This window comes from Hibiscus syriacus, unplaced genomic scaffold, assembly GCF_006381635.1.
Source record: "Hibiscus syriacus cultivar Baekdansim isolate YM2019G1 unplaced genomic scaffold, ASM638163v2 tig00110020_pilon, whole genome shotgun sequence".
NCBI lineage: Eukaryota > Viridiplantae > Streptophyta > Magnoliopsida > Malvales > Malvaceae > Hibiscus > Hibiscus syriacus.
Genome location: NW_024062568.1, coordinates 3,409,000 through 3,423,793, shown reverse-complemented (window position 1 = coordinate 3,423,793; position 14,794 = coordinate 3,409,000). Strand labels below are relative to the sequence as shown.

The 14,794-nt window shown below is 32.3% G+C and overlaps 1 protein-coding gene and 1 pseudogene across 1 annotated transcript; one reads left to right on the top strand and one right to left on the bottom strand.

Moving 5' to 3' along the window:
• The first annotated feature begins 2,491 nt into the window (after positions 1-2,491).
• LOC120213328 (serine/threonine-protein phosphatase PP1 isozyme 4-like) lies at positions 2,492-4,811 on the top strand. The gene is made up of 3 exons (XM_039211510.1): positions 2,492-2,791; positions 3,948-4,507; positions 4,588-4,811. The coding sequence occupies exons 1-3, from the start codon at positions 2,596-2,598 to the stop codon at positions 4,771-4,773; spliced, it is 942 nt and encodes a 313-aa protein (XP_039067441.1). The 5' UTR covers positions 2,492-2,595; the 3' UTR covers positions 4,774-4,811.
• Positions 4,812-8,645: 3,834 nt separating this feature from the next.
• On the bottom strand, positions 8,646-11,560 carry LOC120213440 (annotated as a pseudogene).
• Between the last annotated feature and the right edge of the window lie 3,234 nt (positions 11,561-14,794).

The window sequence follows — 14,794 nt, the reverse complement described above, 5'->3', positions numbered from 1 at the left end:
TTTTAAATTAATCGAATTTGAACAAATAAATTTTTATTTATGTTTATTTGTTTGTTTTTAAGTTTGTTCATGTTCTTAAGAAGTCATAATTGTGTTCCCTTTTGTTTATGTAACAATTATGTGTATTTATGTTCGCTTGTTTAATATTCGTTTAGTGTTTATAAACATGTTTATTTAACAAGTATGTGAATACTAAACGAATATGTTTGTGAACAATTTACTTAAACAACAATATTCATAAATATATTCATGAAAATATAATTGAATTTATTTGTAATTAATTAAAAATCTATTTGTAAACCATAAACAAACAAATCATAAATAAACATAATTCTAGTTTTAATAACTATGTTATAAATAAATAAAAATAAATATAAAAATTTCAAGTATTTCTATATGAAAATATCAAATTTAAATAAACAAACTAATAAATTAGGTTGCTTATGACTATAACATATTCAAACTCGTTCGTTTATACTTAATTATTTAATTTAATAATTAATCAAATAATATATAAACAATTCATGAGTAGTTTATCGTATACTATATTCATTTACAATTCTATTTATCAACAAAGATTTAAAAGGAAAATACTTTAAAGAGCCATATAGGTCTATGTTAATAGGTCTCTTCTGTTTTTTAGCTCTTTAGTTGTCAGTTTCTCATTCCTGTGTGGTTCATCTGCTTTATTCCAGTCTTCCTATCCACTCATATCATTATCCTCAGAACACCTTTTCTATATAGAAAGAACATAGAACACGCAGATTGCTTATGAAATTTGTTTCAATTCTGTCTTACACATTAGCTGGTGATGTCTCAAACATGTCTCAAAGAAGACAAACATCAGCCAAGTAGCTCTTCAAAAGACAACTTTTTGATTGTTTTCAAAGATCATCATCTTCAACTTAAAAGGACATTCAAAGAACAATTTAGCTTACCCCTAAAATCGGGTGCGAATGTTGGTCGAATCAAATAATTTTTTTTTGAAGTAGTAAATTAACGAATTGTATTTTATTATCTTAACTTTATTTTTTAAATTATGTCAAGTGAAATGAAATTTGAATAGATCGAAGTTAAGCTAAAAAGATGACTTAAATTAAAATTTTATAAAAACATGGCTAGATTCCAAGTCAAAAGCATATAAATTTAAAACCACATTTAAAAGTTGTTTTAGGTGCACGAACCAAGTAACCTCGATGATAAATGAATTATTGTTATTCTTTAGGGTCTCAGGTTCGAGCACCATAAATATCAAGGATATGAGCGTTCAATGTCAATTGGTATAAGAGCGTTCGAGTTATTTGACTCGATCACGATAATGACATCTTTGAATTATAAAATTCCGCTGTTGAATCGCAACACTTGATTACACCGTGGAAGGTAGAGGTAAGAAAATTTCTAAGAGCTCTCTTATTCTGATGAAAGTGCAGAGAAAAACTGTCAAATTTTATATTTTGTACGGTTCAACAATTATAGAAGATGAACAATTATTTTTTCCTTCATGGTAAAGAGGATTATGTGCTGAACAAAACAACCGTGATCATATAAAATCCAAGTTTGGGAAAGCTTTGGATTCAGTTGACATTCATTAATGAAGAATACCAAGGGTTTCGAGGAAGAAGTAGAGAACATAGAATTGTTTTTGTTGAGTTTTGGTGTCTCATCGAATTTGAGTATTTTGTCTTGAAACCTTCAAACTTTTCAGAATTCGTGTCAAGGTGAAGATTTGTTAAAGTTTGACTCGAATTCAAAACGACACAAATTAATTTGAGAAAATAATAAACCTAGTTTAATTAAAAGTAGAGAACTTTATTAAAGTAGATTTCTACTCTAATTAGTTTCATTTGTAATCAAATATTTATCCCTATAAATATATATAATGATTATGTTAGAGATTAGAATTCTCTTGACATTAGTGAATTTTATCCTCCTCTGTCCGTAATTTTTCCTAAAAAAATTTCCACATAAAATCATAATGACTATTTGATTAGACGATCATTATGCATGTCGTTATCTTATAACATTATCTAATGTCTCACATTTGATATTCATTTTACCCAAATTTGAAGAAGAATTCAGTCCATTGACTTTTATTGGTGCTCGAAACGAGCCACTGTCTTAACAACATACTTCACAATCAACTAATTAGCTCATCTTGTCTCCATCATTACCCCTTGTTGCCCACGACCTACTTCAACATCAAACACCACAAATCCTTCTAAATGAACACAAAATCATTCCTAATCAATCGAAGTGTCCAAATGTGTTTCAAAATATGTTTTCATTTTCATTTTAAGTAATATCAACGTTGACCTAATGTTTATTATACGAAAAAATTTGAACCGAAGCCTACGTCGCAAGAAATGAACCGGCCCAATCGCCAAAGGTCTAATTAACAACAACTCTCCAAAAAACGGCGTCATTTTAGTACTGTTCCTTTGAAAAAGAAGGAAACCAGAAAGATATCTTTTCTTTTCCATTCCCCCCACCCTAACTCTGCTCTCCCTAACAAAAAGCGGGTCCTTTACCTGTTCCGTTTCGCTTCTCTCTTAGGGTTTTAATCCGGAGCCGTTGAACGAGGAGGAGGAGGATCTAATGGCGGCGGCGCAAGGGATAGACCCGGCGCTGCTAGACGATATAATCAGACGGCTGACGGAAGTCCGGTCAGCCAGGCCAGGGAAACAAGTGCAGTTATCTGAATCTGAGATCAAACAGCTTTGTGTTGCTTCGAAAGACATATTCTCTCAACAGCCCAATTTGCTTGAACTCGAAGCACCCATCAAAATTTGTGGTAATTTTTTGGCGGGTTGAATTTTTATTTTTTGTGAATAAAGTTTGAGTTTTATGTTTCGTTGGTGTTTGTTATTAGAATATATTTTGTGTGTTTTGAAGGAAAGCTGATGAATTTTATTTTATGTAAAGAAATAGGTTGTGCTAGATTGGTAAAGGTTGCTTCTTTTTTTATATAAGTGTTGAATATATAGTGTTCATGGAATAGGATTCTTCTATTTTTTTAATGGGGTTTGATTCTTCTATTTTTTTTAATGGGGTTTAAATAGTTTAGATTTCTGAACCAGATAGAGGTGAATTTCACCTTTTTTTAAAGCCTAATTTACCTCCTTTTTTGAGGTGGAAAGGTGGAGGAAATTGGGTTTTTGTTTTTTTCTTTTAACAGTTTGATTACTGAAAGCTGTAGAAAAATGTATATGAAGCATTTGGAATCATATAGTCTGCATATGGCGTCTGCAAATATGATTGTAAACTCGATTGAATCAAAATGGAGATATCATTTAAATGGGATTGTTCTAAATCGCGCCTGTACCTTAGCATTATACAAAAAAAGTGCCCCAGATCCTTTCAGGGGAGGCCTATTTCATCGGGCGCACACCTAGGCCTTCTTTTTTGTTAGAGCAATAGGCGTGAAAAGAAGCCCACTCGATCGCCAATTGGATTTCTCTTATTTTATTTCACTTTTTTTTTTTAATTCGGTATACCTTTAATAATAAGAAAGGGATAATATCAGACTCTGTACTTCTCAATATTTGAACATTCAACAACAAACATTGACCATAATGAAATCATTCATATTGACACAATAAAAAATTGCATGTTTCATAGATAAACTAGACCTTACTTTAGAGTTTATTATATATCTTAAGTTTTTTTATATATCCACATACATGTACACACACAAACTTACAAAAACTCACGTGTGTGTGTGTACCCATGTATATATATATTAACTCTCACATAAACACAAACTTGCAAAAACTTATGGATATATGTATTGCGCTTTACTTCACCGAGCATAGTGCTATTTTTTTGTGCCTGAGGCAATATAACGGTTCTAGCTCCTAGAGCATGCCTTGTGTCCTTGACAACACTACTACCATCATTTTCCTGTATATTGTTGTTTCTCACTATAAATTTTTTGTTTGTGTTTCTAGGTGACATACATGGGCAATATAGTGATTTATTAAGGCTGTTTGAGTACGGTGGCTTTCCACCTCATGCCAATTACCTATTTCTAGGCGACTATGTGGATCGTGGCAAGCAGAGTTTGGAAACTATATGTCTTTTACTTGCTTATAAGATTAAGTATCCGGAGAACTTTTTTCTTTTGCGAGGAAACCATGAATGTGCATCTATTAATCGGATATATGGATTTTATGATGAATGCAAACGACGGTTTAATGTGAGACTTTGGAAAAGCTTTACTGATTGTTTTAACTGCCTTCCCGTGGCTGCTCTTATAGACGACAAAATATTGTGTATGCATGGCGGTCTTTCCCCTGACTTGACAAACCTGGATCAAATTCGAAACTTATCTCGTCCAACTGCAATTCCCGACACCGGTTTGCTGTGTGATTTGCTCTGGTCTGACCCTGATCGAGATGTTAAAGGATGGGGAATGAATGACAGAGGAGTTTCATACACGTTTGGTCCGGACAAGGTGTCTGAATTCTTGGCGAAGCAGGATTTAGATCTTGTTTGCCGCGCTCATCAGGTTGTTGACTTAACAAGGCTTTCCCACTCATCTGTTTAATGCTGTTCTATTTTGATGCTGAACTGGTTATTTTTGTGTAGGTTGTGGAGGATGGTTATGAATTCTTTGCTGATAGGCAACTTGTTACAATATTTTCAGCACCCAACTATTGCGGCGAATTTGATAATGCTGGCGCAATGATGAGTGCCGATGAAAATCTGATGTGTTCTTTCCAGATTCTCAAGCCAGCAGAGAAAAAAGCGAAGTTCATGTCCACTAAAATGTAACGGTTGCAGCTATCAACATATAATGTCTTGCAAGTCTTCACGAAGGTTAGCTAAATAAAGTTGGTTTTTTATTTTATTTTAATTTTTTATTGATTTTGATTTTTCTTTTCCTTTTTGCTGCTGACTGCCTGTGTTTGTTTATTTTTAGAAGGCAAAATAATAAATTTAGCTCTCAATGTTTACACTTTTTGTCAATTTGACCCTGGTTCTTCTCTTCAACCTTTCTTTTTTAGTCAAATTTCTGTGTTTTTGACGAAAATGCTAATTGAACTGTTATTTTTTTAAAAAAATATATATTTTTTATAATTTTAAAATTTCTTGCTACAGCAATGAAATGAATGTGGACTGCCACGGGGTTTTTACATTAGTTCTGTGAAAAAAATAACGGTCTAATCCTCATTTCCATTAAAATCACAACAATTTAACTAAGAGAAGGAAGGGTTGAGGGCCAAATTTAGCTTAAAAAAATCAGAGCCTAATTGACGAAAGGTGTGAACTTTGAGAACTAAATTTTTCATTATGTATTTATAAAATTTAAATAAAGTATATTGCAGTTATGTGGTTGAGTGTAGGAATAAATCAAGTTAAGGACTTCCTCTGACATTGTTTTTAATGTTTGTATTATTGTCTGTTATGCTGATAAACCATGGCAACAATGTGCTGTGAGTAAGAAGTGCACGTGATATTCTCTTCTTTAGTGGTTGTTACTTCTCTCTGGATATACTTTTAGAAGTTTTTAGCATTTTCAGGTATCTCATGCAGTTTGAATATGTTTATGATGTTAATTAATAATTGTAACCATAAACTTTTAGGTGGAAATAATATCAAATCATCGTTATCATAAAGCTGTTTTTGTCAAACCAATCTTGAAATGCTCATTTTTCTAATGGTCCTAGTTTAGAAACTAAAGAAATACCTTATTATTTGATCAATCTGTCTTTTAAGATTCATGCTTTATGATTCTCTGGATCACATCAAATTAGAGAATATTCGAAAGACAAAAAGGGAGTGGTTTTCTTTCTATGGTATAATTTAGTGATCAGCCCCCCTATCCTTGGTATCCAATTACTCGATTGCCTGCTTTCTTCTCCTTCAATTTCCTCCTTTTCTCTCCGTTGTGAGAATATTGGTGATTGGTAATGTGTTTTTTTTTTTTGTTATTATCAGAATGCAACACTTGAAAAATGGATCTTTTTTCTCTTTAAATTCATATGATGCTTATTATAATCGTTAATTATGTTCCCATTTTCTGTTACCAGTCTTTGTTATTCATCCAGTTAAACGTCATAATGACTATCGATACAGCTTTTATGATTTATTGTTTCCCTTTTTCTCTAATGTAGTTATCCTTGTCACTCTCCAAAAATGGTTGAAACTGAATATCGCAGGATCCCGAACTTTTGATAGAGTAGATGTAAGAGATGCTTTCGAGTAGCACATGATGCAACTCTGTATTTCTCTTATTCTTCTCTTCTATCTTCCACTCCAACGTTTGATCTTTTTCCTTATAGCAGTTAATCTGCGGTGCATGTATAGATATATCTGGTCTGACAGCAAATAGGGTGCTCTGAGTTGTTGGAACATTAAAAAAAAGGCCATGTTCTTCCGCAAAAAGGATTTTTTTTGTATTTGTCACTGTTCTCTGATTGAGTTGTTTGTATGGATATATAATTTGGTGCAATCAAATATTATGAGATGATTAGCTGCAATCAAGTGCCTAGTGCTTAAAGATTCATCATTTCTTTGGTCCATGATAATGAGTAATGCTTATGTGGTAGCATCATGAATCCGCAAGGTGACCCTGAAAAAACAGGGTAGGAGAAAATGACCCGAGCCGTTGTTCGAGTACCTTATTGCAAATTGTGTATTTCTTTCATAGGAACTTAAAGATTCAGGTCGATATTGGGAGATTTAGTTCACAGCCAATGCTTTTATTGCTTAAAATAAGTCTCGTTTCAATTGAGGGCGAAGTCGACTCCTGTGATAGTTTTAGGTAGTCTACTCTTGTTATATCGTGTTGGTATAGACTACTGGGCAAGAATACTTTTTGAAGTCCTTGATTGTGTAATAATTACTTGGTTCAACTTTTATCATGTTAATTATTCACGACAATAGAATTCGACTTGTATAATAGCGGAGTTAAATAAAAAATTTAAAATTGGATTTTCTAACTTGGTTTTTACCTTGATAGATTTTAAGTTAATTATTCATGATAATCGAGTTAAATAAAAAAATTTAAAAATAATTTTGAAATTTTTGTGGCACTTAACTATCATGAAAGTGAATTATATTATTACAAGTAATTAGTTTGAAATTAATTTTGGTAAGAATTTAAATAATTAACTTTGATATTCTTATTGAACTCAATGTCATAGAAATCAAATTCTGTTATCATTAAAAATTAGTTGAAAATCGAGAATGGGAAAAATCAAGTATATATAACCAAATTCTGTTTCATGTTTAAGCTGGCAAAGATCAAAACCAGGCGTCGTTAACGAGAGTGGTTGCAGTTATGAGAGCTGTTTTGGGAGGTGCAATGGAGGATTCAGTTCTTATGCCCTATCCACTTCCATCTGTGACATCATCAAGCCATTCGTTATCAACAGCAGTATCTGGTTCTCGGCCATTCAGGTCCTGCAGAAGTATATTGTGTTACTACTAGTAGTGGATCAACCTCTCAAGCACCCTCAATCTATCTTCTTCTTTTGAAACACCAATTAGATCTAGCCATTTGCAATGAAGTTCTAATTCCACATGCGGGAGGTATTTGTCTATCATTCTTTGATATTGCTTTGGCTTTCACGTACATATTCCTCATCTCTAATTTGTGGAAATCATTGGACAAAACCAAGCTAAACTGATGGAAGAAATTCAGTCTCTCCGGAAAGAAAATCAGCAGCTTCGTCAATTGCTTCAGGTGCTGCTGATTAAACAGCATTACCGTGTGAGGTTTGTGAATGCCTGTTCTGATCATCTTGCTGTTTCGTTTTATTATGATTTCTGTTTCATCGGGAGGCTAAGAATAAAACTGCTAACAAATGTGGGGCTGAGAATAATATTTTTATATTTCTTAAACTAGTACAGAAATGCTTCTGGGTTGATAAAAAAAAAATGAAGCTTTAAACAGGGTTGTAGTAGATAGAGTTCCCTGAAATCACCTCGTTTTGACATGTGTAGCCTTATCAAAATAGATCTATTTCAGCGGAAAGTCAAAATAGCTATTTTATGCTTCATTTTCCAGAAGAGAAGAGAAAAAAAAATTTAGTATTATTTGCAACCAGATTGAAGGCGAATAGTCAACCTGGGTTCATTTGCTTTGATGCTCTTTCACAAGTGACATATTTATTTACATTTTTAGATTTCTAATAATATTATATTTTCACTGACAATGTATCTAGAAATCTTGGGAGGGGGGGGGGGAAGCTATAGGATCAAAAGACATAACATTTTGAGTATATGTTTAAATGAAATTATTTGTTACATAGGTCGTGTCAAATTTAAACTCCACGAATTTATCTATTTAAAAGTCACCTGATATATTTGAATGATCTTATACTCTAAATTGAAAATACTAAACCCTAAACCCTAATAGGACAGGTGATATTAATACAATCCCGCCCGCTTGTGAAATATATTTTTTCCACAGCAAGTGTATGAGATAATAGTCCATATTTAAATCGTTACAAATGAAGCCATTCACGCATCAAATTGATTGAGCTGAATGGGTTACCAAGTATTTCCATTTGATTGAGCTGAATGGGTTACCAAGTATTTCCATTTGATTGAGCTGAATGGGTTACCAAGTATTTCCATTTGATTGATTAAAGAGATTAAGCATAGGAAAATCATGGCGAAGTGCATCTCAGTGCCGATTAGATGGACCTTCATTTAAGAAGTATATAACGTTAATAAAATGATATTAATACTTTAGTTTAGAAATATATAAATGGATAAATAACTAACATTTGGATGTGGGGAATGTGGCACACTCTGTAGAAATCTTCTTCTCCTCTTCCATCTATCCCTTTAATCCTCTCTTCCAATGAACTCTCCATTTCTATTAATTTCAGTTCTTGAAGAGTAGTAATATGCCTCAGACCTTCCGGAATCATCTTCAAGACTGGATTCCACCCCAAACATATACTCCGGAGATGATATTAATTATATATTTCAAGAGAATCGGTTTGAGGAAATCCATTGGCTGAACAAATCATTTTACTCCCCTTATATGCTTCAGAGACAAAGCTAAGAATCCTCAAACAAGGTAGCTTTTCCATTACACCCATGGTATCATGTTCCATCTCACACCCCCACAGAGTTAACTTGACAATGTTTGGCGGAAGAAATTTCAAAACATGTTGGCTCCCTTCAAGATCTTCTTTTACCTTAGCTTTTAATGTTAGTTTGGAGAGGGTATGACACTGAGAAAGGGGTTCCAAGTCTGGATACAATGGGGTTGACCCCATTGAAACTGCATGTACAACGATGCAAGGCGTTGCAATTCCCTCGGCGACATTAGGATAGGTTTCACATCTTCTGCTCTCTTAAATCTCATTTCTAAACTACGAAGATTACTCAATCCTACCACCGTCTTACTGAATTCAATAAACTTCTCATCCACAGCTATGTATTTTAAAGTTTCAATACTTTTTGGAAAATACCTTGGTCGGAATATAGTTTATCTCCCGTAATGTCCGGACTACACAATACAAAATGCCTCGAGCGTTCCAACATGGATACGACATCAGGAATTACCAAGCTCCCAATATATTGGAGGTATAAAGTGTGTAAACTCTTCAAGCTTCCAATAGCCCTGGGCAAGATTATTTCTTTACCGTATAGCTTCAAATACCTCAAACGACGGATATTACCAATTTCACTTGACACATGCCACTTCTCACCATACTTTTCTACAATAGTCAACACCCTTAAAAAATTGAAACTTTTGCATTCTAAAATGTGCAGTTCTATCAATTCCTCATTTTGAAACAACAACAAAGAACGTAAATTCGGGTGTTTTCCCTTCAAACAGTCATACCTTTTACTAGGATGAATAGCAATTCTTCGTAGCATAGGTTCTGTCAGTTTCAGGTCAGATCCAGTCAACAGTGGCTGAACAATTTCCAAGAACTTCTCATCTCTGGCTTTCTCTATAAACAAATCCCTCAAAAGGTCATGTATCCGACATGTTTTCACATTAGTCCCTGTATAATCTCGCCTGACAACTTGAACCAAACTTCTATTCATAAGCTCTTCCAAGAATTGTTCGCCCACATCCTCCATCAACATAACCCGGCTTTTCAGTGATGGTGAGATGAAGCCTTCAGCGATCCATAATCGAATGAGTTCCTTCTTTGATATCTCCCAATCTTCTGGAAGATGACCAAGATATAGAAAACATGGTTTTAAATGATAAGGCAAATCATTGTAACTTAAAGTCAATATTTCATTCACCGCACCATATTGATAGCCTTGTTGTTGGAACCCTTTCAAGTGTCCTTGGAAGATGTTTCATTGAACCATCTCCCATTGGCCCTGTCTGTTTAGTTGCTAGCAAGCCTCCCAACACAACTATTGCTAGAGGTAGACCTCCACATTTTTTCACCATTTCTCTTCCGAGCTTCTCAAATGCTTTGGGGCAAGCATGAGAATCAGTCTTGTTTCGTGGGAATGCTTTTCTCATAAAAAGCTTCTAACTTTCATCATCAGTAAGAAATGGAAGCTCTATTGGAGTGTTGCAAGGATCCGCATATAAAGCCACATCCTTGTTGCGTGCTGTGAATAAAATTTTGCTTCCTTTCTTTCCTAGTGGAAAAGCAGGTTTCAAAATATCCCAATGCTCACTTATCCAAACATCATCGAAGACCACCAAGTATCGCTTTTCTTTCAAAACATCTGAAAGCCTTCTAATCATCTGATTTTAATTCGTCAATTGATTCTCCACCAGGTTGAATCTTCATCAGGAGATCATGCAAAACTTCTCTAGGGTTATATTGTTGAGATATAGAAACCCAAGCCATGCAATCAAAACGCCGCTTTACATCAACGTGATTGTATACTTTTCTGGCAAGAGTAGTCTTTCCGATGCCCCCCCATGCCAACTATTGAGACGACGGCATGGATTCCGTCTTCTTTCATCAACTGGACCACGACATCTTTGGAGCTAACCTTAAAGCTAACGGCATCCTCTTCCTCAACATGCGAGAATGTTCTTCTTAATCGCTGCTGCATACTGGAAAGTGGAAATAGAGCCAGAGTCTGCTGCATCCCCAGGTATCTCAAAGGCTGGAAGAGTATCGCAAATGCTTTTAAGCTTGGTTTCGATTGCTTGGGTATGCACTCCGATTTTGTGTAGATGAGAAGGCTTGGTGAATCTCTTGACAACTCCATGAAAACCTCCCTGATGGGCAGCTTTAAGAAAGCCACCTTGGTGTGCACGTTCAAGAATGAATGAGTCGATGACATCTTCAGCATCGTAAGCAAGATCTCTGATTTCTGACACCCGATTACGGAGACGCTTGTCTTGTTCCGGCTGACAGTCAACGTTCTCCAAGAAACACTGCATACGCTTTAGTTTGTCCTTGAGACTCTCAACTTGTTCTTTCACATCTTTCAGGAAAAGTGCTTCATTGATGAGTAAATCGGAAATTCTTTGAACAGCCAACGACACAATAGCGTCTGATATTTTCTTTTTGATGATCGGAAACAGAATCCTGAAATGGAGCAAATTCGATTGCATTTTCACTAACACCAGAGTCGCAATAACCATCTTCACAGCTTTCCTCATTGCAGCTTTTGTTCTCCGGAAAAGACTTCAGCATTGCTTCTTACCATAACTTTCACCCATTCAACCTTCCCATGAAATCCATATAACCTCCTTTTCTTTTCTTTACTTTTCATTTTTCTCTTATTAAAAGCAAAACTCAATGAAAATTCTTCGACTGCTTCCTTTTGTGTCCGTCGGGTTCCATATCGATTTGAATTATTCTCGGACATTTACTGTAAAATAATCTCGATCAATTTGTTACTTTTGAAACTTCAGTGAAAAAATGAATACTTATTCAAATATTAGTTATCATTAGTGTAGTTTATCCTTTTTAATTTTATATATTCATTGTTTCATGACAACGATCCGTTAAAAAGTCTAATGACAGTTAATCATCAGTAACCACATCTTAATTAAATAAAAACGAAAGTGATAAAATATTATTTTTTTTAATTCAATGACGAAAAATATAAAAAATTTAAACGGAAGTGATCGATTATGTAGTTTACCCCTTTTAATATATAGAGCAAAATCATGGCTAACTGGACTTGTTTTAATATATATGATTAGGTATACAAACAATCAAACTAACATAAATGAAAGTACGTTCATGTTCGTTCGTTTAACTTTAATTGAACAAATTAACGAACACTAACAACTAAATGTACATAATTTTTCTATTTGTATTCCCTCGTAAAGAAATGTAGCTTATTTGTGTACTTTCTTTTCATTTGTTAAAACGGTACGTAAACAAACGTAAACAAACATGAATTTAAATGATTTTTAAGTATTTTTTTCAATCTATTGTGAAATGAAAGGAAATACGTATGCGAATAAATTTAAATGAACATAAACAAACGAATATAAAAAAACATAAACAAATGGATTATTGAATGCTCATAAACATAAATGAAAAAACGGGTCATTTGTTATTGTTCATTCGTCTAGTTAAACAAACTGAAAATCTTATTCATGTTCGTTCCTTTAGTAAATAAACATACATAAACGAATTTTTCACCAAACGTTTCATGAACGGTTTATTTTATTTTAGTCCTTAATTGTGTCAACTTACATAGAAGGCAACTATTTTTTTTGGAAAGAATCTCATTTCAAAAAAAAAATTGTAAAGAATATTATTTTCATAATTAATTTTTATTCGATATTTAGGTAAAATTAGTCATATACTTGGGGTATAAATGTATCGAGTTTGAAAGAATAAGATAATATTCATGTTCATTTGTTTATTTTTAAATTTTTCATGTTCGATTAGTGTTCGTTTAATTGTTAATATTGTGTTCGTATTCGTTTATTTCTTTTTGAAAGTGTTTGTGTTTGTCCATTTAGCGTTCATGAACATGTTCATTTAACATTCGTTTAGTGTTCGTTTTTATGTTCGCGAACATTTTCATTTAGCATTAGCAAATAAGCTAAAAAATGGTAATGTTGTCTCACTAGTGCTTGAAATCCTTAAGCTTCATAGTTTAAATTCTAAATTTTATCATGTTTTCAATTTAGTCCCTACATTCACCAATATTTAAAATTTAAAAAATACAAATTAAAAGAGCTTCTAAACACTCATTAAATGAGCATGTTCGTGAATATAAACAAACGAGCCAATAAACTAATTTGTTTATGAACATAAACGAATTGAACACATCTCTATTCGTGTTAGTTCGTTTATTAAATTAACATAAAAAATTGTTCATACTCTTTTATTTAACTTAACAAATGAACATAAACAAACATTATTAAAATAGTTTACCTAACATTCTATTTATTTACAGCCCTACATATACCTGTCCAAAGTAATATGAAGCAGACATGGGTTCCAGACCAGGTCATGTACAACCCATATAGGTTTACACACACAAAATGTATGAAAGTGCGAAAATTTATAAATATATTAAAATTTATATTTCATGTATATGTTTAAGTTAAATTTATATTTCATTATTTAAATCCATATTAATCTTATTTTTATTTAATTTATATTTAATTCATATTAATCTTATTGTTATTTAATTTATATTTAATTCATATAAAGTAACCAAAATATTAATTTTACAAGAAGAAAAATAAAATAAAAGAATTGCGTGATCACCAACGTTCAAAGTTTTGAACCCAACAACAATCAACGGGCTGCAACTCTTTTAAGCCCACTCTCTTTTAGACCCTACACCGAACTTTCCTCCATAAATAAATAAATAATTATATTGGTATAAATATGTTTTTATATTTTTTAAAGAAATTAAAAATTAAAAATTATAAAATATTTATTAAGTTATTTGTGTAAAAAATTATTAAAAATATATAAATTATAAATAATAATTTTTTATGATTTTTCATGTAAATATTTTTTATTTTAATATTGAGAATTCAACTTGTTAAAAAAGAAAATATATTTCAAAGACAGATAATACGTGCATTTTTACAATATTATATTATTTCAATTAAACATTGTAATTTTATATTCCTGCCAAACAAACCAAATAAGGTAATATAACATTCCCAATAATATATTAAATAATATAACATTCCGATAATTTTATTTCAAAAAATAATCTTATATTTCATAAACCAAACTACACTTAATAATTATCGGTTTGTATCTATAGGAATTCAAGACCATAGCTCCAAGAAATCTTGAGGCCTTGAAATACTCCCCATAACTCAATCAGCAGAACGTTTGTGTCTCTGGTATTCTTGCAAAAACTCAACATACAGTTGTCATCACAATTGTGGAGTACTCCAATTGAACTAGCTCATGTAGATGGTCTAACAACTCCTTCAACATTAAGTCAACGGTTAATCAAAAAAAAATTATAGATAAGATCAATATAAATATAAAAAAAAATCATCTAACATAATTTATAGTATACATTTTTAATTTAAAACTATAATAACAATTATATATATATATATATATATATATAGATTAAATCTAGAAAAAATATATCAGTTGGAGCAATATAATTTTCTTAAGATAATCCATACATATTTTTATTTAGGGTAAACTACATATTTGGTCATTCACCTATTATTTAATTTATGTTTTGATAACTCAATTATTATTTTTTTTTCAAAATCATACTTAATGTTACATTTTGATTCTGTTTTAGTCGCATGTTGTTAAAAAATTAACAGTGATGCTAACGTGACATTTTTAATTATTTTCCAATCATGATGTGGCATTATCTATGGTGCACATCAACATCATTGTTAATTTTTTAAAGACGGGTGACTAAAACATAACCA

Coding starts and splice junctions, on each gene's coding strand:
- LOC120213328 (XM_039211510.1), top strand. CDS start 2,596: ATGGCGGCGGCGCAAGGGATAGACCCGGCGCTGCTAGACGATATAATC. Junction 2,792..3,947: donor AGCACCCATCAAAATTTGTG/GTAATTTTTTGG, acceptor TTGTGTTTCTAG/GTGACATACATGGGCAATAT. Junction 4,508..4,587: donor TTGTTTGCCGCGCTCATCAG/GTTGTTGACTTA, acceptor ATTTTTGTGTAG/GTTGTGGAGGATGGTTATGA.